This window comes from Lissotriton helveticus, chromosome 2_1 (genome assembly GCF_964261635.1).
Source record: "Lissotriton helveticus chromosome 2_1, aLisHel1.1, whole genome shotgun sequence".
Lineage (NCBI taxonomy): Eukaryota > Metazoa > Chordata > Amphibia > Caudata > Salamandridae > Lissotriton > Lissotriton helveticus.
Window position 1 is genome coordinate 434516090 of NC_136059.1, and position 23104 is coordinate 434539193.

General features: G+C 45.2%; 1 protein-coding gene across 2 annotated transcripts in view; it reads right to left on the bottom strand.

Moving 5' to 3' along the window:
* LOC144818030 (molybdopterin synthase catalytic subunit-like) overlaps positions 1-23104 on the bottom strand; it is a 126830-nt gene that overhangs the window by 96429 nt on the left and 7297 nt on the right. For both annotated transcript variants that reach the window (XM_078675063.1, XM_078675062.1), the window contains exon 2: positions 10011-10136. In XM_078675063.1, coding sequence (XP_078531189.1) covers positions 10011-10131 — 121 coding nt within the window. In that variant the 5' untranslated portion in view covers positions 10132-10136. The remainder of the gene's footprint in view (positions 1-10010; positions 10137-23104) is intronic.

Sequence of the window (23104 nt, forward strand, 5' to 3'; positions counted from 1 at the left end):
AAACCAGCTTCAGCAGCGTTAAACTAAGGCAATGATGCAAGAGTGTTTCTTCTGTGGGGCTCCTATCCCTGAAACTATAATCTACTTTGCTTCCGGCTGTATTTTCGCCACTCTGCTGTAAACTGTACTCATGGCCATATTTGATCAGTTGCTATATTTATGAAAACGTGTATTATATAGGCTGTTTTTACAGCACAGGCACATTACAGTAGTTTCTGCATACTGCTCTAGTTAATGCAAAAAAGAAACACTGCTTGCGTTCACTGGCAGAATGTTAATTATCAGCTAGGCTGATGTTAACCACAGGCAGTTGCTTTTTATGCAATAAATGACATGAAATTTACACCAGGTTACCATTTTTGCATCAAACACACAAAAGGTGATGGCAAGAAGTTTGGAATTTTCTAACTACCGCAATGGCTTGGAGTAGCATCTCAACCCATCTTTCTTTTGGACACCATGATCCCTCAAATTGAACCCAGCCATATGTAAATCAGTGTTGACCTTGCTTCAACAAAACAGTCCGCCCAAACTGCCAGGCCAGGTCCTCCCCAAACCAGAACTCAAGCAACCCAAGTAGCACCTAACTGTGGAACACAACCCCAAATGATTGCTGTGCTTAGACTTATTGCAAGCATTTCTCGCATCACCTTTTGTATGTTTGATGTACTGCCCAAAATGTTAGGGCTTTATCCAGAAGTGTGTCCCATGCTCACTGTGCCACTGGAACCAAGCTACATCCTACTAATGAGACCCAATACAGGTGAAAACCAGTCTTGGGTTGCATTAATTCCTATTGGCGCGGGGTCGAGGCTGATTTGCATATGCGATGTCCAAACTGAGGTGGCATGGTGGGCATAAAATGATGAGTTGGAATGCTACACTGAGCTGTGCTGAAATATCAAGCATGCTGACAGTTTGCAGCCTGTACTTAAAATTGTAAGATCAAAACCCCAGGAGGCAAGGGTCTGCTGTTCAAAAAAATAAAAACCGAACCATCTGACGCCGGTACCCTTGACATGGACCACTTGGCACCTATCCACATAAAAAGTTGGATGATATAAAATAAAAATAAATGCACATATTTCCTTTATTATCATTTGACAAGATTGTGTTTTGCTAACAATACTAGGTTTCTCTTATTTACACAATTTGACACGGTTCGTAATTGCTGCATTTAAGTTTTCTGTACCCCACGAAAACAGCAAAGGCTGTTTAACCGCATCAACGCTGAGCAGATTTACCGCTCTGCGCTGACTTTTGCGGAAAACCGCGTTACATGACGAGCTCAGCTCGTCATGAGCGTACGAGAGGTGTACTTCATGACGAGCTGAGCTCGTCATGAGCGTCGAAGGGGTTAAAGAATCGACGAATGTAAAATGTATTCCTGAACCACTACATAAGAATTCCCTCCATTAAGATTTGGCACAATATTTAACCAAAAAGAGAAGAAAACCAGAAGGCATAAAACAAGATGGTTCTGGTAGCAAAATTTAAATAGTGAATATATTACTGTCTCTCCTATCTTTGATTCTGCTGCCACCTGCTGCTTCTCAGTTCTACTACAAGTATTTCCATTAAACCAAAGTCATATCTCACTTTTGATTTGTTTGGGTTTTGTAAAGCGTTGGTTGTCATCTTGTAATAACTAATGAGGGCAGAGTAATTATTGGGGATAATAAACAACACGTAGTAAGAGGGCAATTTTGGAAGCTGTGACGAATATAATGTATATATAGAACAAGTTACTTACCTTCAGTAATGCCTTATCTGATAGAGACTATATCTAGCCCCAGATTCCTTACCTGTGAATGTCCCCTGGTGTCAGATTGGATATGGAAGATATACCCCTGTGAGCCGGTAGGTGGCGGTGATCAGCTCTTCATCAGTCATCGGCTGTGCTGGAAGTGACATAGTGGTAACTATGTAAGCACCACAAAGGTGCGCTGACATCAGTTTCTTTTCACAACTTTCCACACCAGAAGCGCAGAGCCACAATAAACACTGACCACTGGTGTGTTAAAACTAGGGCCCTGAAAGGGGTCAGCCCTGTCCCTAGACATCCGTTCTCAGAGCTGGGAGGATGGGTAGGTCGGTAAGGAATCTGTGGCTAGATATAGTCTCTACCAGATAAGGCCTTACTGAAGGTAGGTAACTTGTTCATCTGATTTAGACTTTGAGCCACAGATTCCTTACCTATGAATACACACTGAAGGAAGTGGCCCTTTTACGGTCACCCGGGTCACTCGCGACCACCTCTCAGCCTTTCCATAACAAATAAAGAGTCGGTCAGACAGTAGAGAATACAAACCAATATATGTTTATTCAGATACACTCAAGCGGAGCCCCGTCTACCCATTGACTTAGGGGTGCTGTAGAGAGGATTGACATCAGCAAACATAGCGATACATTATGTACATTTCAGAACCAAGGAAGGCAAGCCCATAATGGAATTTTCCAAGCAGATGCAGCTAAACAAAGAAGTACAGTAGGAAGTAGGATGGCTTTCAACTCTGAGGCCAGGCACACAGATATCTTTTACCCAAGGTCACTCTGTCCATGCCCGCCACGAGACTGGTGGGAGAAGACCTCTGTCTAGTGGGAAAGGTATGCGCTAATAAGAACAGTGTGTTCATTAGAAGAGCAAGGCCTTGGAGAATTGAACATCACCAGAAACCGTTTTTCAGAGAGACAGACATTAGTTTCGATTGTGGTTCAAAATGGCGGGCAAACATAAAATGGTGCAGCGGATGTTAACTTACATGGAACAATTAAAGGACAAAATAGCTACAAACATGTCCATTCAAACAGACCCTTCTTTTAGCATAAGCTAACCATTTCATGTGGTGGGTGGAGTGGACATAACATGCCTATGGGCAAAGGGACATCAGTATTTGAAACAATCCATACATTCAGTGTCAGGAATAGAAGCTGCAAGGAAGGATGTAGTCTCAAAAATTCCTTCTTCAATCTGCATCAATTCATCAATGTCCTTTTGTAACCTAATTGCTGCATTTGTGTCATGAACTGACATTTTCTGCTTGGGAGTGAGGCCAGTGACACAATAAGAGCAATACGCTGGGAGGCATTGTATGCAGAGGCAACATAGATACAAGCAACCACAGCCAGAAAAGTGAGGATCTTCCAACCCCAAGATGTGAGTACGTTCCAAAACCACCCTATAGTGTCCAAATACCTGTCTCTTGGTGTATGTCAGACGAAAGTTATGTAATTTTTGCATAGCTGCATACACGTTGGGAGCGTGATCAACACAACAGCTGCTGCCAAGACGCGACAAGCCCCTTCACTATCTGAAAGTATGACGTCTGGCACCATCCTGTAGTGCAAAGTGACTAATCTCGTAGCCTGGAGCTCAGCAGTGATGTTTGTCATTATTCCAGCAGTTGTATTGATGACCAACTCCACAACTGTTGTAAACCAACGAAGTTGGAGGCTATTAGCCATGGGGCCCCAAAAAGGTAGTAGACCCTTTATAGTATCCCCGAATTGCTGTGTAGTGGTGTCTGTTTGATCTAAGAAAGATAACATTTGCCTGACCATCCCCTCAGGAGCCAGACATGAGCTTGGGACCCACAGACAAAATAGACATTATGGGGCATGATCAAAGGTGGACTATTAGTCGTATTCACCTTGTAGGTAAAATTACATGTACTCTCCCCCACCCTTATCTCTACAATCCCCTGGACACAAAAACTAGCTGTCGTATTGACCACTGACACTGGTATCTGTTAGTCTTCGGTAATATTGCAAACTTGGAAGGATTGAAAATACTCATTGGTGATAAACCATTGAAAATCAGCCATTTCCGTTCAAAACCAGCATCGTTCTTCACTTAATGGTACGTGTTCACACTGGACTTTGAGGACAATGTACCTAGGGTCCCTTCTCCTGCTGGACCTATGTGGGTAAACCCTTGGTAAAAGCGTAAATACTCAACCGCAGTGTGAGAATCAGAGGGTGTCATACCCAAAGTAGAAAGTTGAAATTGGAAGTACACCAGTCGAACCAATTCGTACCAACCTTCACAGCTACCAATATACGCCAGTGGCATGGACAACAAATTAATGCTCTTATTATGAGTAACTGAGAAGAGAAATCCACACACCCAACAATTAGTTGTATTGAACACATTATGAGACTGATGCAACATTTGTATAAATGCATTGTCAGTGTAAGATAGTCTATGCGCTTCTTTGTGGGGGCTAGGATAACAAAAATGTGCTCAGTGGGAGTGGCAGTAGTACCTAACAAGGAGTGCACAGGAAATTCCTCCTACAGAAACCAAGACATTCCAAGTATTCCAAGTATTGTTGCTGAAGCAATCACAACAATGAACATGAAGATTATTTTACTCTTTGTCGATGAACCCCTCACTGAACTCGGTGGTGCAAATGGCTGTTCCTCCTCAATAGGCCGACCAAAAGAATGCATGATTAGGCAAGGAGAGAAATGCTACAAAAATGATAATAGATGCAAGTGTTCCCAGTGTCTGTCAGAGCCTCACTGGTACAGACTCCTATCGTTTATCAAATGTTGGTGCTCTTGAGCACCGGCGGTGGAACTTACTCCGTCCTAAGCTCACAATGTATCCCACGCAGATCGGGATAATGGACCCCCCTCCAAAGACTTTGATAGAAAAGCAGACATTTGAGGTGAGCAGTTTTAGAGTGTCGCTGGTGTTGAGAGTGCTTTATACTGGAGCTGCTTTCCACCTAAACTTGAGAACTACCATGAGTTTTCTGTTTCTTTTTTTGCATGGTGTGTGTGTCGCTCTATGCCTGAAAGGGTATTGTTGTGACTTGTACGGTCTGCTCCCTTGTGTCTGGATGGGGATATGCCTCTCTGAGGAGCTCTGGGAGAGCGGGACAAGTGTCCGGGGTTGCTTTTATTCATGTAAGGTTGGCTTGAATGGCATTTTACCAATCCAAAGCTGTAATCCTGTGCCTGGAATGGTAAATGGCTTTGGTCATTTTACAGCTGGGCATGGATAGCACTGTGCTAATCCTATGCTTAAAGATTTTGCTGTAGAAATGGCAAAAGACTTTGTCCCTTTTTATCTCGGCGTGGATGGCACTGTGCTAATCCTTAACTATAAAACTTAGGTAAAAAAGCAGACAATGGAAGTGAGCAAATTTAGAGTGTCGGTGGTGTTGAGAGCGGACTATACTGGAGCTGCTTTCCACCTAAACTTGAGAACTACCATGAGTTCTCACACACACACACATATGCTGCTTAAAATCTTACTCTGCTTAAAACCAGAGCCATTGTGTGATTTAAGAGCATAATTGTGGAGAAGCGTGGCTCAGTGGTTAGAGGCGGCAGTCCCGGAAGCTGAGATCAGCCGTGGACCAGGGTTCGATTCCCCGCCTCGGCGGGTCTCGGGCTCAAAAATTCCACGGACTCGACAATTCTCGCTCTGGTGCCTACTCGACTCACGGGGTCACACTCTGCGACTCTGGGCAATAGCTTGCTTAATCTCCACTACGGCCCCTCGCGGCGGGATGCCTGGCTTTCACCTTGTGAATACCCTGCCGGGGTATCTCACAGGGGAATACCAGGACGGGTTCCCTAAGCAAGCGCCTTGAGACCCCTGGGTGATTAGTGCGCTATATAAATCGAAATACATTTACATTTACACAATTTAAGTTGAGTCAGTGAGTAATGAATTAGGGTTTTAGCAAAAAACTACTACTGCTTGCCTGCCTAGCTTAGAAGGCCTTTATGACGTAGCAACAGTGGGGAAGGAGTTTTGTTATCAACTGTGACAACGTCTTTGCAAACGATAGATGCTTCCCATGGACGCCGAGCATAACATAATAATAAATACGGGCAGTGGCATTTGGGACGGAGAGACTATGTGACAACAGCCTGGCAATATTGGAGCCAGTGTGACATATTGCTCAATTACAGACCCAGAAACGCACCTCAATCAGAGAAGGCTTTTTATTGACAAAAACACAGAAGGCTGTTCTTACAAGCTATTATAGACAGTCTCCCCGGCATGTCCAAAAGATTCATTTTTTTTTGTAGAAATAGGGAAGACTAGACATTGCTGTTTAAGTAAAACTGGAGAAGGACATCAAGTACAACTACCTTGAAACCTCGCACCAGTGGCATCATAAATTCTCATGAATAAATCAGCAAGATGGGAGGTCCATCTGGTTCCTATGCACCTTATGGACTCCCTCTAGTTTCATACCAATTATCGTTCTTTTGAAAACATAACGTTTGCACTGCGCTCTTATGCAAGATAACATGATCTTCGATCACAATCTGTGCTTGAATATGAATTATTAACATTTAAGTAACACGAGTCCGAACTGTAAATGAAACCAAAGAAGTGAACAAACTCAAGTGACTTAAGTGGCAGGTGACTAAGACGTTAATTAAAGTAGCAAATTAACAACTTGGCATGTTATCTTCTTTATATTATTATGTTTGCAAGATAAGAGCTAACTTCATGGCTTCGTTTTGAGTACTTTTATGTGTGGTTTGGCACAGGCGTGAGAGGAGTCTAAAAAAGAATAAGTTTACATTGAAATCTATACCCAGAAACGACAGACCCCAGAGAAGATGCAATTCGGATGAAAATACCAAAGCAATCATATGTTAAAGTACGAAAATCCAGATTTGTCAGTTTATGAGATACACAAATGGTAGATTGCTTGAACTTTGTGAATTTCCGTTCTTCTTGTTCAAACAAGTTCATGTACCATGGTGCGCATAGCCTTTGTACACCCTAGGTAAACAGAATACAAGTTAATTGTTATTGGCTGACGGCTATCCTTTCTCTTGCAGACTCCTGTTTAGCTAGGAGTATGATAAACTTATATTTAGCGCTCGCGACGTTGTGTTAATCCGATGAAAACTGTGTTTAAATAAATTAGCATTGGAAAATTCAAATGGCTTGTGTTGTCAGCTAAAAGCCACAACTACCTACTTCGGTAATACTTAATCAATACAGGTTAGAAAGGGACCGGTTCAAGATGGAGAAGATGCAACCATACTAAGATGGGGCGGCCAGTGGAAGATATATCGAAGGGTAGGTGGGACGAGGCGACCAATGCTACAGGCCAGGTCAGATGGTCCAGAATTGAAGGGGGCACAAGGCTGGGTACCACCACCTTAGCTGTGAAGTAACACTTACACCGAGTGTAAAACGGAAGTAAACAGTACAGCCCTGGTAGATTAAGAACTTGAGAGAGATGACCTCTCTCAGACCTCGTTAGCAAACCGCATTAAACATGTGGTGGTTGAACGGACAAGGACAGCGAATGTTGTGGAGACGGGACGGACAAGTGTAGCAAAAGGTTTAGAAATGCTTAGGAATTGCAACATGTGTGGCAAAAGGTACCAAAAGGCTACAAGAAGACACCAAATTGCACGTGTCACCATATAGACTGTATTGCTAAAGGCAAGGGAAAACCCAAATGTCAAAATGGCATTTCACATGGGGGTTCAGTAAATCCTTGTTCTGGATCGGAGTGTGCCTTATTCTTAGAACTCAAGTGTTAAGTCAAGTCTAAGTGAGGTGACAGATACAACCACAAGCACTTTGCAAATTGAGCCCACTGGGCTGGCAAGAAGTATTAAGGGCCAAGAGTCCATTCTAGAGACCCATGTCTAAGTGTGGCCGCTCAGCCCTCCATGATTGTCAACGTAAGTAAATACAATAAAAATAGGACTCTGGTAGATACAACAGTGTATAATAGTATTGAGTAAGTATGTGGAAAGCTGGAGACCATGTTAATTCGCGTGCCAAAAAAATAAATAAATACATACATACATAAATCAGGAACTGACTAGAGTATGTGGTTGAGTGCTGCCAACGTCCTTCAGCACACAGAAGGGTGTCCAGACTATGATCGATTTATCAGGTACATTCACTGCAGCCTGAAAAGGCCTTCTCATTGCTAAGCATTTCAAAGAAGGCGAGGCACAGATGCACATAAAAGTGTAATTACAGCAACTACTGGGCTTTTTGCCAGCCAAAGGAACATAACAGTGCAGTCGAGCCTGGGTGTTTGGTGGAATATTATATGCATCTTCTGCCATACAGCCTGGCTCTACTTGTGCAAAATCAGAAACCTAACAAAGCTGCCCCATCCTCTTCGGTGTCTTTCTTCTGAAAATGGTATTTTCCAACTTTGGTAACACTTTTAAAGAAAGGATGAGGCTGCCGACAGGGTTAACAATTAACCAAAATGAGAGAGGAAGTGACATCACACACGCTTTGACCTTAATGACATGACAGGTATTGACATCATGTGACGTTTGACCCTAAACCATCCCAGAAAATTATGCCATATGACCTGAATCCTGAAGACTTCACAATTGACTACTGAAGTTTCAAAATAACTGCATGATTACATAACACAAGACAGGCAAATCATTTAGATTAGGTGCGAACATGATATGCCAGGGTAGATTATTAGTTTACAAACCTAACAAAAACAGCTTTTAAACTTTCTTCTTTTTTTAATCACCTATATTTTCTGCACCTGTTTTTGTTTATAGGTCTAGCGGAACAAGTAAAAACACCACAAGCACAGATTTTGCAGAGCTACAATCATGTTCCGTGAGAGGAGTTAAACTGCTTATAGTTTTAGGTGCTAGATAGGACTATGTTGAATATATTTAAATATTTGCTGAAAGCCATGGGTTGATCCAGAACATGATAGACAGCCACCTGAGCCAATGGCTGGGGGTCTCAGCTAAACAAGCCAATGGTGAAAGAGGAATGACCAAAAGCTTTCCTTTCTATGTTGTTTAATATAGGTTGTATGTTTTATGTCTGCATAAGATCTGACAGCAAACTGTCTGCTATACCTCAAAACAAAGAGACAAATGATTGTACAACGATGACACTTATTAGGTCATTTAAATATTTTGGTTAATTTGCGAAGATGTGTGCTAGAAAGGTTATGGATTATCACAGAACTCAAAAGTCACCTGTTTATTGTGTATATTGTTCATGGTGTCACATGGATCTAAAACCACACTGCAATGGTCTCTGATCTAGGGTCAGCATTGCTTCTTTTCATGTCATTAATACGCTAAGTGATGTTCCTAAAACACAAACATCCTATCTCTTTTTGTTATGTTATGAGCATTTGTATAGCACACAACTCACATGGAAGACAATCCTGGCGCTGAAGAAGGAGTTGTATGGGCTGAGCTATTGTCAGGGTTAGGTGAAGAGCAAGGTCTTCAGTTTCTTGTGGAATTCAAGAAATGAGGAGGGCCTCTGATGTGTTATGTAATTCCAAGCTTTAGGAGTGAGATAGGACAAGGAATGGCTGCCCTACCTGGTTCTACGTATACGGGGGCTGAGGGTGTGAGTAGGAGTCAGACTGAGCAGTAGGTTTGTGGACATTTATGTGGTTGTGAGGCCAATGTTGTGTAAGGCTTTGCATGTATGCATGAGAAATTTGAAGAGTGCTCCATTGTGGCTTTTGGGGGCGGAAGGGGGGGGGGTGGCAATGTAGCTCGTTGAGGTGCAGGGTGATAGGAGTGCGGGAGGGAGGTTGAGAGTGAGCGTGGCCGCTGAAGTTTATATGGCCTGGAGTCTTCCGGTCAGTTGAGTGTTGATTCCAGCATAGAGTGTGGTTTTTGAACACAGAACTGTAGCAAGTGTGTGTTTATTTCCGTTTCTTCTAAAAACAGCTACATATTTTTAGTAATGAGAGAGAAGAAGCAGAGAAACTGACCAGCTAGTTACAGCCTGCTTCATATAAATGGTGTGACGTTTGCAGAACCCTATCTGAGGAAAAGTAATGCTTAAACCTGTAAGTATAGTTAAATGGGTTAAATGGACTAAGATGCATACTTTCATAGCAGCCCATGGTCTAATACCATATCTTAATTTTATGAATCCGGATCTCAAAAAGGCCATGTTTGTGAATAAAGCATTGTCAGAATGCAGTGTTATGATTGCTAACTACCACAGTTACAATTTCGTTGAAACTAACGAATCAATGGCAGATTACCTATGAACATTGACACAGCTCCACAGCTAGGTGAGATTACCAGCTGCGACACTTCATCCGTGGATAACTTCTCATGGCTCACTTTGATGAAGTCTCTCACCTCTCCCTCATTTTCATTCATTATTTCTAAAGGCAATAAAGGTCATTGTTTAATGAAAAACAAGATTAGTTTCTTTGCAAAACCTATGGAAGGTCACATATTTCTAAAGAAGCATGGGTTAACTTTTCATATTTCTAAATATTGAATTTAAATAACAATTATCGCAACTTAATACTGAAAATAATTCTGTTACTATTCATAAAATCTGGAAATATGCAGCAGTGAAGGCAAATAATGTGGCAGGATGATATTCGTATGTGGCATGGAAAGGAAAGTTATGCAACATGGAAAGACAAACTATATGGTGGCAAACTATGTGCATAAAGACACACTATGTACTCTTCATTATGGAATTATGGTCTAGCTAATGTGCACATTGATGCAATTGTGATTTCTGAGCTAAAACAAGGCATAGGTTTATTAAGAAAGAAAACTACATCTATTCAACACATCCTATCGAAAATATTAGTCGCAAATAGCTTCCAGAGTAACACAGATCATGTATGACATATACAATGTAGCACAGAGCAGAAAACAATGCTCTGTAATAAAAGGTGTGCCTTGCTTAAAAAGGCACACAGCACATATGACAGCACAGTGCTATAGAGGGTCCAAGGCAAAAACACAGTCACCATGTGATTTGAGGTGTAGCTGATTTGTAAGAGCTAACCACCCAATTCACTACCGACACTATCATCACAACACCGAGAGACCATCTAGAACCTCAACCTACATTGATACCAGGAGACACAATGTTAACAGGAGACACATTGGACGGAAGGGATACAGAGACTGGAGATAATTCTAGACCATATGCCACTTCCGCCACGTCGGCACCCGCTATTTGTATTTGGTGACTTTGGTTCTTTACTCGCATTTCTGCACCTTCCCACGATGGCGCTTTTTTTAATTGCTTTTCGACTTCCGTTTCTTATATATACCCGTGCACCTTCAGCATGACTATGCGTCTCCGAGTATTTTCTTTGACTATCGTTTACACTTACTTCTTTATGTTTTCTTGTTATCACGCCAGGTTCACATATTGCAGACATTGGGTAATGCACAGCATGTCTTTTTTTACTGACTTACACACACCTTCACCATTTGGTACTTTACGTTTAATTTCTGGTATTACTTGTTAGCTATTGTGATACAGTGTTTGTTCCCCACAGATTATCCCCTGACGAAGGGACATCGTCCCGAAATGCATTGGGATTTGGGACCTTCATGGATTTAACTTGTGAATATTGACATGGCGATGAACCATTGTCGAATCAAGTTTATATGATTTAAACTTATGTCAATGGATTAAATTCTACTTTGATTAACAATCGTTGGAATTGGATTATACCTATATTGAACTACATTTAAATGGATTTTTGAAGGGTTTTCACCCATTTAGGTGCACCGCTTGGATTTGGTGTGGGAACCCCCCACACCCCCACATTTTCTACTTCCGCCACGTCGCCACTACAGAGTGAAGACTCATCGTCTTTACCGCAGGAGATGACCTCTCCAACACACAGGCCAGTCAAAGGGAACATCAAGCCAGACAGAAAGGAGTGGGAAGATAACAACCCCTCTCATACCCAACGCAACTACATTACAAAGGACAGCTATGACCTTACGAAAATCATATCCTACTAGCGTAGGATCAAGATACCAAGACATAGGGAGCGCATCCCGCTCCACAAATAGAGAAGGCACAAACACCCAAGCTTTTGACAAGAATAGAATCAATGAAGGCATCGAATTTCTAAAGCAACAGTACTCAAACAAAACCCAAAATAGGCTGATGCGTACTCCTAAGACTTCACCTCAAACGCAGAGAGAAATCGAAGCGCTCCAAACACATGTGAGAAATATGTCAGAGGACATTTTAAACGCACTACAAACTATGGAGAAAAAATACCAGAAATCACGATAAGCACCCACTCCAAAATTGTACACGTCCAAAAATTAATGCATAATATTCAAGAAAAGAGTAGTGAAACAACTATGACATTATTAAACAGGCAAAAACGACCAGACAGAAATCTTAAATACTTATCTGACGAGGAAACCCTAGACATACTACGGTCGTATGAATCTAAAGTTAGCAGCAGAGGGGAGGAAATTAAATCAGTCCCGATCGATACAAATCGAACATGCTGGCCTAAGAAAGGGAAACTCAACCTTAACAATCTACAACAAGTCCACCTAACCGCCAATACTCAAGAGATGAGCTCTAGTAGCTCAGGAAAACCGCTACTATGTCTACTGCTCAACTGTCGATCTGCAGCAAAACATGCCTCTAACATTGCTGCCCTCATTGTAAACCAGGAAATTGATATAACAATAGTTGAAGAGTAGGGTCTGCTTTCCTATGGTCACCCCACTTTTTGCTTCACTAGTTTTCAACTTAGATGTGTCTGTGGGCCTGCTAATCATACCCACAGCCCTGCTGTTCTCTCTCTAATTTCACACCATGTACTTCAGGTCCATCAACAATTGGGAATTGGGTCACTCTTGTGAGTCCCTGTACAGTGTACCATAGGTACCTAGGGCATAGGTGCACCCAATGCCTACCAGGGGCTGTAGCATATCTTTTGCCACCCCTGGCTGGCCATCCAAACTGACACAACTGGCTGATCACTCAGCTGGGGCAAGGTCGTGTAATCACCCCTTGCTTAGATATAGTATTCCTATATCTAACCTTATATCTAGACACATATACACCTATAAGTCACTCCTATGGCAGGCCTTAACAATCCTGAAGGCAGAGTGCTTGGTGTTATGTGAGATGGTGCTCTAGCATGAGCTGAGCCTGTCTGCAGCTTTCGGAACAATGTCCTTATAGCTGTTCTAGGATATAGCCATACCATATACTCTTAAGTGCATTATGAACCTCACGGTTAAATGCTAACTTTGGTTTGGCTTTATCAAAACATGTCATGTAAGGTGTCATACGCTTTGGAATACTACCCCCACGCCAGTTCTGGCGACGGGGGTAGCATTCCACCCTTCTAGAGGGAGAAGACATGTTGTTCCTACTAATCCCGGTTTAAGTTAACCAGAGCCTCAGCATCACAAAATGGATGCTGCTGCCACAGACACAAGTCTGACCTCCTGCTGCTGGGAGTCCTTCCAGCGAGGGAGGCTTGGATAATAGGTTTCCTGTCTTGCGAGGTGCTAGCACCACCCCAGACAGGCCATGGTGTATTGGGGCAGGGAGGGCTGAATGAAATGAGACACTGCCTGGGGCACACAAGGTGTCCCATGCATAGTCCAGTTCAAACCGGTGCTGGGGCTGGGGTCCACCCCCTTCCTGGGTCCCACCCATAGGAGGGACCTAGCAGGTAATCCAGCCCCTAAATTTGGTATATAGGTAGGAGCTGAGTCCCAAGACTTTAGATTTTATCCTGACTGAAACTCTGAAATGAAACTCTGGACCTTCGACGATCTACTTTGCAAGAAGACGACTGAAGAATCTCCCTTGTGGTCAAGGAGTGACCACCCTGTGCAAGCAGGCACCATCAAGCGATTAACGGTTTGCTTTGTCGACGCTCCCGCCGGAGCCCGAGCACAGAGCCTGACAAGACCCGGACTTCCATACTTCCAACAGCCCGATCCACAGTCACAGCAGAGCTGAGACCCGTGGAGGCGATGAGAGACGTGGGACCAGCCATCTTGGAAAGCCAGCGAATTGCTTTCCGTGCAACTTCTGAGGCACCCTCGAAGTTGTGCATTGGGGATTGAGAATCCCCGGCCCCGAGCACCAACTGCACCGAAGATCAGCCCTCCACGAGTTCTGCGTGGGGCCCTTCTGCATTTTCCTGCTCGGCGCGTCTGTCCGGTCACTTTCCCGTTGACTAGTGGCCTCTGTGACGACGAAACCTTTGATTTACAATGCTGATCTGGTTGCTCCAGACTGGCCCCTGCTTCCCTGAAAAGGAGAAGCCCATCAGACCTTGCTGGTCTGATCTAGAAGCCATCTTTGATTCCTGCGTGGGTTGCCTTGGCCAAGGCGTGTTGACTCCAATCCGGAAGCTGACACCGCTGACAGCGAGAGCCTTCCTGGGACAGCCCATATCCAGCTCCTGGTCGTCGTCGACACCTCCTGGTCCACGTGGCTGCAGAGACAAGCTTCACGACATCACCTGATTGCTTCGCGACATCGCCTGTTTCCTTCCTGGTCACTGGGTAGTGACCCAGACACTGTCCCCTCTGCTTTCAGGTACTCTTCATCCTCGATCTGCCTTTGGATCCAACCAGACACTTCTCTCCTGGTCGCCTGCAGCATCTTTCTCCAAGGCTCCACAGGAATCAGCGACGAAACCCGACACACTTTGACACCTATCCTAGTGTCCTAGTTTTAAGTAGCTTTTCCCTAGTCCATCCGAAAGTGCCTTAGAAGAACCAGTTTCCATTTTTTTTCGTTCCCATTCTAACTCTATGGTAACTTGCGTGCGTGTAAAGACACTGCACGCGCATCCCGTGGGCCTCCTGCTCCATTTCCTTTGGTAGTACAGCGTAGCCCCAACGATTCTCCAGGCCGTAGGCCTATCCTTTGTTCGTGACGTGGTTCTTATACCACTATTTTAGTATATGGTTCGAAGTGCCCCTAGGGCATTACTGTATTTTGTGCAACTTATTGTATTTTAATTGAGTATCTTGTTATGTGCTGGTGCCTCTGACCTCATAACGAGTTCAGAGGATTGTGTTAGAAATAAATACATATATATTTTGATATACAACCTGTGTGGTGTCCTTTCACTTGGTATTAAAGGGGTTGCATATGGTAAAACAGCTGGCTTCACATGCCCTCTTGAGTTTAGCCTAAGACTGCTTTGTCCATGCTACCACTAGGATAGCTGGTCTATAAGGTTGACTTACAACCATCACCATAAGGGTTGTTTGGACTGGTGCAAGGTGCTCACTAGAATAGTGATCATCATATACCAGGCCAACTTCTCACATTGGTGTGCAGCGGTTGGGATTTGAGCTTGCTGTTGTTTTACCAATTGTAATCTTTGCAATATCATTTAAAAGATCATACAGGTACCTATAGGTACATATAAAACAAGACTTAGAATACTTAAGTTCTACTGAACTTAGTTGTTGTAGACCAAAGGGCCTAGCACACCCTGACTACAACTCCTAGGGAGGTTTAGTAGGAAAACACTTAGTGTAGGTAGGTGCACACACCACACCTCACTAGATCATGTCTGGCACATGTGAACCATCTGGATCTCTACCTGTGGTGAGTGACCCTCCAGATATGAAATCCTCAGTTTTCGAGAACGGAGACACTTGTGTACCACAAGAAAGTTGAAACAGAGTTCTAACCCTACCCTTCAACACCTGATGGAACTCTTAGATGGGAGTGATATTCTCATGGCCTCTTGCACAGAGCCTACAGGGAGAACAGGTGAGGGCATACCCTCCACAGAAGATGAGGCCCCTGATCCTACTGTCATAGATGATGATGAGGAAGAGGAGGAGGAAGAAGATTCTGAGGAAGAGGTAGACAGCCAGGCCCAAGTTAGGAGACTTAGCCAGGCTAACCTACGCCTACATGGGGCTGGAGAAGGGCTAGCCCTTCCCAAACCCAACAGTAGACTTAACCAGAGGTATAGGAGGGAAAGATCTCACTCAGGTGGATCTCTCCACTCTAATGCCTCTAGAGAATCTCAGAGAGGAATGACTTCCTCTCAAAGGAGAGAACATGAGGCTAGGATGAGGGAAATCCAAATCAGAATAGAGAGGGAAGAACTTGCCCTAGCCCAAGCAAAACTTGCTTTAGCAAGGGAGCAAAAGTTAAGTGGATTAGATTCCACTGGTGGCAGCACTATCCCTAAGGATAAAGACAGGTCCTATGACAATAGACACCTGAGTAAGATTGTGCCCCCTACAAAGTTGGGGATGCATCCACAAATGGATAACTGCTTTGGAGAGGGCCTGCAAAGTACAGCAGGTACCCCAAAATCAGTGGGCAGCATTCTTGTGGCTCTCCTTTTCAGAAAAAGGAAGAGACAAGCTCCTCACAGTTAGTGATGATGATGCTAACAATTACACTGTCCTGAAGAGTGCTCTAATTGATGGGTTTGGCCTAACCACTGAGCAGTACAGGTTGATGTTCAGAGATACCCAGAAGACACAGACTCAGGACTGGACTGATTTTGTTGATTGTGCCACTAAGGCTCTGGAAGGCTGTTTGCTGGGAAGTAAAGTTAAGGACTATAGAGGATTGTATAATTTGATCATGAGAGAACAAATACTTAACAATTGTCAGAACCAGTTGTTGCACCAAAACCTGATTGACTCAGATCTGACCTCTCCCCAAGAATTGGGAAAGAAGGCAGACAAATGGGTCAGAACCAGGGTTAAGCAGAAAAACCAGGTCCAAGGTGGTGATCAGAAAAAGGCAGACCAAAAAGGTGGGGATCAGAAACCAAAAGACCAGATTCTAATGAAGGGGGGTCCCAAACTTCTCAGAATAAGAAGAAAGAAGGTCCAAAGAAACCTTGGTGTAATTATTGTAAATCTGCCTCTCACTGGTTTAGTGAATGCATCAAGAGAGGTACAGCACCTACCACTGTAGCACCTAAGGCATCTGCACCCCCTAGTACAGTTAACAGTGGTAGTTCCCAACCCAGGGTTTTAGTGGGGTTAACCATGGGTACTGAGGTGGATTCTGGCTTAGTCAGGATACCAACCCAGGCTGTTCTGGTCTGTGATGTGGACATGGCTATGTCCTCTACTGTGAGTCCCAGTACTCTGGGCAAGTACAGGCAAACACCTTTAATCAATAACAAAGTGGCTCAGGCCTACAGGGACACATGTGCCAGTGTCACTATGGTGCCACCTAATTTTGTGGACCCTGGACAGATTGTACTGGGTGATAATTACCTGGTGACCAATGCAAGCAATGTCACTACTACCCATAGTGCGGCAGTTGTTAACTTCTCCTGGGGAGGGGTAACTGGCCTCAAAAGAGTTGTGGTAAGTGCAGACCTCCCAGTTGAATGTCTGTTGGGCAATGATCTTGAATCCTCAGGATGGTCAGAAGTGGAGTATAGGACTCATGCAGAGATGCTAGGCATATCAGCTCATGTCCTTGCTGTGACCAGGTCACAGGCCAAAAAGTGCCAAACTGAACAGGCCTTGGATCCTGAAACTATGGACCAAGTGCCACCCAAGAGAAAGAGCAGTAGGGTTAAGGCAGTGCCCGAAGGAACTGTCCTAGAAGAACTTGAACCTGACCAGGTTGAGTTTCTTGGGACAGGGGGACATTCAAGAGCAGACTTGAGGCAAGCACAGTTAGACTGCCCCTCTCTTGAACCCCTCAGACAGCAAGCAGCTTCTGAGGCTGCTGGGAATGCTACAGGTACCCATAGAGTTTATTGGGATGAAGGACTCCTTTATTCTGAGGGTAGAGACCCCAAGCCTGGTGCTTCCAGGAGGTTGGTCATACCTCAGGCATTTAGTGGTTTCCTTCTTACCTTAGCCCATGATATTCCCTTAGCAGGACATATAGGCCAGAACAAGACTTGGGACAGGCTTGTCCCTCACTTTCACTGGCCCCATATGTCAGAATATACTAAGGAGTTTTGTCGCTCCTGTGTGACCTGCCAAGCCAGCGGCAAATCAGGTGGCACAACAAAGGCCCTCCTTATAACACTACCTGTGGTGGGGGTACCCTTTGGAAGAGTAGGGATTGACATTGTTGGACCAATCGATCCCCAAACAGCCTCTGGGCACAGATTTATACTGGTGGTAGTGGATCATGCCACCAGGTATCCAGAAGCTATTCCCCTAAGGACCACAACAGGACCTGATGTGGCAAGAGCCCTCCTGGGAGTTTTCTCAAGAGTGGGATTTCCAAAGGAGGTTGACTCAGACAGAGGTGCAAACGTCATGTCTGGGTACTTGACTGCTATGTGGAAGGAGTGTGGTGTTAATTACAAATTCACTACACCCTACCATCCACAGTGCAATGGGCTTGTTGAAAGATTCAACAAGACCCTCAAGGGTATGATCAAGGGTTTACCTGAAAAGCTTAGGCGAAGATGGGACATCCTTCTACCCTGCCTTCTGTTTGCTTACAGAGAGGTCCCACAAAAGGGGGTTGGCTACAGCCCTTTTGAACTTTTGTTTGGGCATCCTGTAAGGGGACCACTATGTCTGGTGAAGGAAGGATGGGAGTTACCTCTCAAAAAGCCTAAACAAGACATAGTGGACTATGTACTTGGTCTCCACTCCAGGATGGCTGAGTATACGAAGAAGGCTTCTAAAAACCTTGAGGCTAGCCAAGAACTTCAAAAAGCTTGGCATGACCAAAAGGCTGTGCTGACTGAGTACCAGCCATGACAGAAGGTGTGGGTGTTGGAGCCAGTGGCCCCAGCAGCACTCCAAGACAAATGGTCTGGACCCCACACAATTGTTGATAAAAAGGGAGAGGTCACCTACTTGGTGGACCTTGGAACTCCCAGGAGCCCCCACAGGGTGCTCCATGTCAACAGACTCAAAGCATATGTTGACAGGGCAGACATGGGCTTGCTCATGGCTACAGATGAGGGACAGGAGGAAGAGAGTGACCCTCTCCCAGACCTGTTGACTCAGAACCCTGATGATGGTTCAGTTGATGTGGCCTTAGCTGGCAGCCTCACTGACCAGCAGCAACAGGGCTGCAGACAAGTTCTACAGTCCTTCAGACATATGTTTTCATTGACACCTAGTCAGACTAACTGGTGCACCCATGAGGTGGACACTGGTGACAGTCTGCCTGTGAAGAGTAAGATCTACAGGCAACCTGACCATGTCAGGGACTGTATAAAGACTGAGGTACAGATAATGCTTGAGTTGGGAGTAATTGAGCCATCAGAGAGCCCCTTGGCCAGCCCAGTAGTCCTTGTACCAAAACCTCACACCCAAGATGGTAAGAGAGAGATGAGGTTCTGTGTGAACTATAGAGGTCTCAATGCTGTCACTAGGACAGATGCTCACCCAATTCCAAAAGCAGATGAGCTCATTGATAGATTGGCTTCTGCCAAGTTTCTGAGCACATTTGATTTGACAGCTGGCTACTGGCAAATCAGGTTAGCTGAGGATGCCAAGGCCAAAACTGCTTTCTCAACCCCAGGAGGTCATTATCAATTTGTGGTGATGCCCTTTGGCTTGAAGAATGCACCTGCCACTTTCCAAAGGTTGGTGAACCAAGTCCTCACTGGGTTGGATGACGTTTGTGCAGCTTATCTTGATGATATTGCTGTCTTCAGCTCCACCTGGGAGGATCACCTGATCCACCTGAAGAAGGTTTTAGAGGCCCTGCAGAAGGCAGGCCTAACTATTAAGGCCACAAAGTGCCAGATAGGGCAGAGTAAGGTTGTGTACCTGGGCCAACTTGTAGGTGGGGGTCAGGTTCAACCACTGGAGAGTAAGATCCAGACCATCAAGGACTGGGCTCCTCCAACCACCCAGACACAGGGCAGAGCTTTCTTGGGCCTGTCTGGTTATTAGAGAAAGTTTGTTAAGAATTATGGGTCCATTGTGACACCACTTAATAACTTGACTTCAAAGAAGATGGGAAAAAAGGTTCAGTGGACAGTTAGCTGTCAAAAGGCATTTGATGACCTTAAGAAGGCCATGTGCTCTGCATCTATCTTGAAGAGTCCGGACTACTTCAAAGAGTTTATTGTCCAAACAGATGCTTCTGAGTTGGGGGTGGGAGCTGTGCTTTCACAACTTAATGTAGATGGTCAATACCAGCTCATTGCTTTTATTAGCAGAAGGCTGACCCCTAGAGAGAAACGTTGGTCAGCCATTGAGAGAAAGGCCTTTGCTGTGGTTTGGGCCCTGAAGAAGTTGAGACCATACTTGTTTGGCACTAACTTCAAAATTCAGACCGCCCATAAGCCACTCTTGTGGCTTAATCAGATGAAGGGTGAGAAACCCAAACTGCTCAGGTGGTCTATTTCCCTACAAGGGATGGACTTTACAGTGGAGCACAGACCAGGGACGGACCATGGCAATGCAGATGGTCTCTCCAGGTACTTCCACTTAGAACGTGAAGACACAACTGGTCAAGGTTAGTCTAATGTCCCTGCGTTTGGGGGGGGGTTATGTAGGAGAGTAGGGTCTGCTTTCCTATAGTCACCCCACTTTTTGCTTCATTGGTTTTCGACTTAGATGTGGCTGTGGGCCTGCTAATCAGACCCACAGCCATGCTGTTCTTGCTCTAAATTCACACCATGTACTATAGGTACATCAACAATTGGGAATTAGGTCACTCTTGTGAGTCCCTGTACAGTGTACCATAGGTACCCAGGGCATAGGTGCACCCAAGGCCTACCAGGGGCTGCAGCATATCTTTTGCCACCCCTGGCTAGCCATCCACACTGACACAACTGGCTGTTCACTCAGCTGGAGCAAGGTCGTCTAATCACCCCTTGCTTAGATATAGTATTCCTATATCTAACCTTATATCCAGACACATATACACCTATAAGTCACTCCTATGGCAAGCCTTAACAATCCTGAAGGCAGAGTGCTTGGTTTTATGTGAGGTGGTGCTCTAGCATGAGCCGAGCCTGTCTGCAGCTTTCGGAACAATGTCCTTATAGCTGTTCTAGGATATAGCCATACCATATACTCTTAAGTGCATTATGAACCTCGCGGTTAAATGCTAACTTTGGTTTGGCTTTATCAAAACATGTAGTGTAAGGTGTCATACGCTTTGGAATACTACCCCCTCGCCAGTTCTGGCGACGGGGGTAGCATTCCACCCTTGTAGAGGGAGAAGACATGTTGTTCCTACTAATCCCGGTTTAAGTTAACCAGAGCCTCAGCATCACAAAATGGATGCTGCTGCCACAGACACAAGTCTGACCTCCTGCTGCTAGGAGTCCTTCCAGCGAGGGAGGCATGGACAATAGGTTTGCTGTCTTGGGAGGTGCTAGCACCACCCCAGACAGGCTATTGTGTATTGGGGCAGGGAGGGCTGAATGAAATGAGACACTGCCTGGGGCACACAAGGTGTCCCATGCATAGTCCAGTTCAAACCGGTGCTCGGGCTGGGGTCCAGCTCTGGACAGAGGGAAAGGGGTGTAACCACCCCCTTCCTGGGTCCCACCCATAGGAGGGACGTAGCAGGTAATCCAGCCCCTAAATTTGGTATATAGGTAAGAGCGGAGACCCAAGACTTTAGATTTTATCCTGACAAACTCTGAAACGAAACTCTGGACCTTTGACGATCTACTTTGCAAGAAGACGACTGAAGAATCTCCCTTGTGGTCAAGGAGTGACCACCCTGTGCAAGCAGGCACCATCAAGCGATCAACGGTTTGCTTTGTCGACACTCCCGCCGGAGCCCGAGCACAGAGCCTGACAAGACCCGGACTTCCAGACTTCCAACAGCCCGATCTACAGTCACAGCAGAGATGAGACCCGTGGAGGCGACGAGAGACGTGGGACCGGCCATCTTGGAAAGCCAGCGAATTGCTTTCCGTGCAACTTCTGAGGCACCCTCGAAGTTGAGCATTGGGGATTGAGAAGCCCCAGCCCCGAGCACCAACTGCCCCGAGCACCAACTGCACTGAAGATCAGCCCTCCACACTCCACGAGTTCTGCGTGGGGCCCTTCTGCATTTTCCTGCTCGACGCGTCTGTCCGGTCACTTGCCCATTGGCTAGTGGCCTCTGTGACGACGAAACCTTTGATTTACAACGCTGGTCTGGTTGCTCCAGACTGGCCCCTGCTTCCCTGAAAAGGAGAAGCCCATCAGACATTGCTGGTCTGAATAAGAAGCCATCTTCTATTCCTGCGTGGGTTGCCTTTGCCAAGGCTTGTTGACTCCAATCCGGAAGCCGACACTGCCGACAGCAAGAGCCTTCGTAGGACAGTCCGTATCCAGCTCCTGGTCGTCGTCAACACCTCCTGGTCCACGTGGCTGCAGAGACAAGCTTCACGACATCACCTGATTGCTTTGCGACATCGCCTGGTTCCTTCCTGGTCACTGGCTAGTGACCCAGACTCTGTCCCCTCTGCTTTCAGGTACTCTTCATCCTTGATCCACCCTTGGATCCAACCGGACACTTCTCTCATGGTCACCTGCAGCCTCTTTCTCCAAGGCTCCATAGGAATCAGCGACGAAACCCGACACACTTTGACACCTATGCACCCGCTTCCTGTGGGTGAGGTAACGCAAGTATTTCGGTACTCCTGTGGGTATTGACTATCCTAGTGACCTAGTTTCAAGTAGCTTTTCCCTAGTCCATCCGGAAGTGTCCTAAAAGAATTAGTTTCCATTTCTTTCGTTCCCATTCTAACTCTATGGTAACTTGCGTGCGTGTAAAGACACTGCACGCGCGTGGGCCTCCTGCTCCCTATCCTTTGGTAGTACAGCATAGCCCCAGCGATTCTCCAGGCCCTAGGCCTATCCTTTGTTCGTGACGTGGTTCTTATACCACTATTTTAGTATATGGTTCGAAGTGCCCTAGGGCATTACTGTATTTTGTGCAACTTATTGTATTTTAATTGAGTATCTTGTTATGTGCTGGTGCCTCTGACCTCATAAAGAGTTCAGAGGATTGTGTTAGAAATAAATACATATATATTTTGATATACAACATGTGTGGTGTCCTTTCACTTGGTATTAAAGGGGTTACATATGGTAAAACAGTTGGCTTCACATGCCCTCTTGAGTTTAGCCTAAGACTGCTTTGTCCATGCTACCACTAGGATAGCTGGTCTATAACGTTGACTTTACAACCATCACCATAAGGGTTGTTTGGACTGGTGCAAGGTGCTCACTAGAATAGGGAACATCCTATACCAGGCCAACTTCTCACAACAATCCTAACAGAAACTTGGCTCAGGGAATCCTCTTCCCCTCTCATGGATCTACTGGTGCCCCCTGCTATAACATTGTGAGATTAGACAGACAAAAAAGGACAGGTGGCGGGATAGCCTGCATACATCGATCAGATATAGAAGTCCACCAAATACAAGCAGAC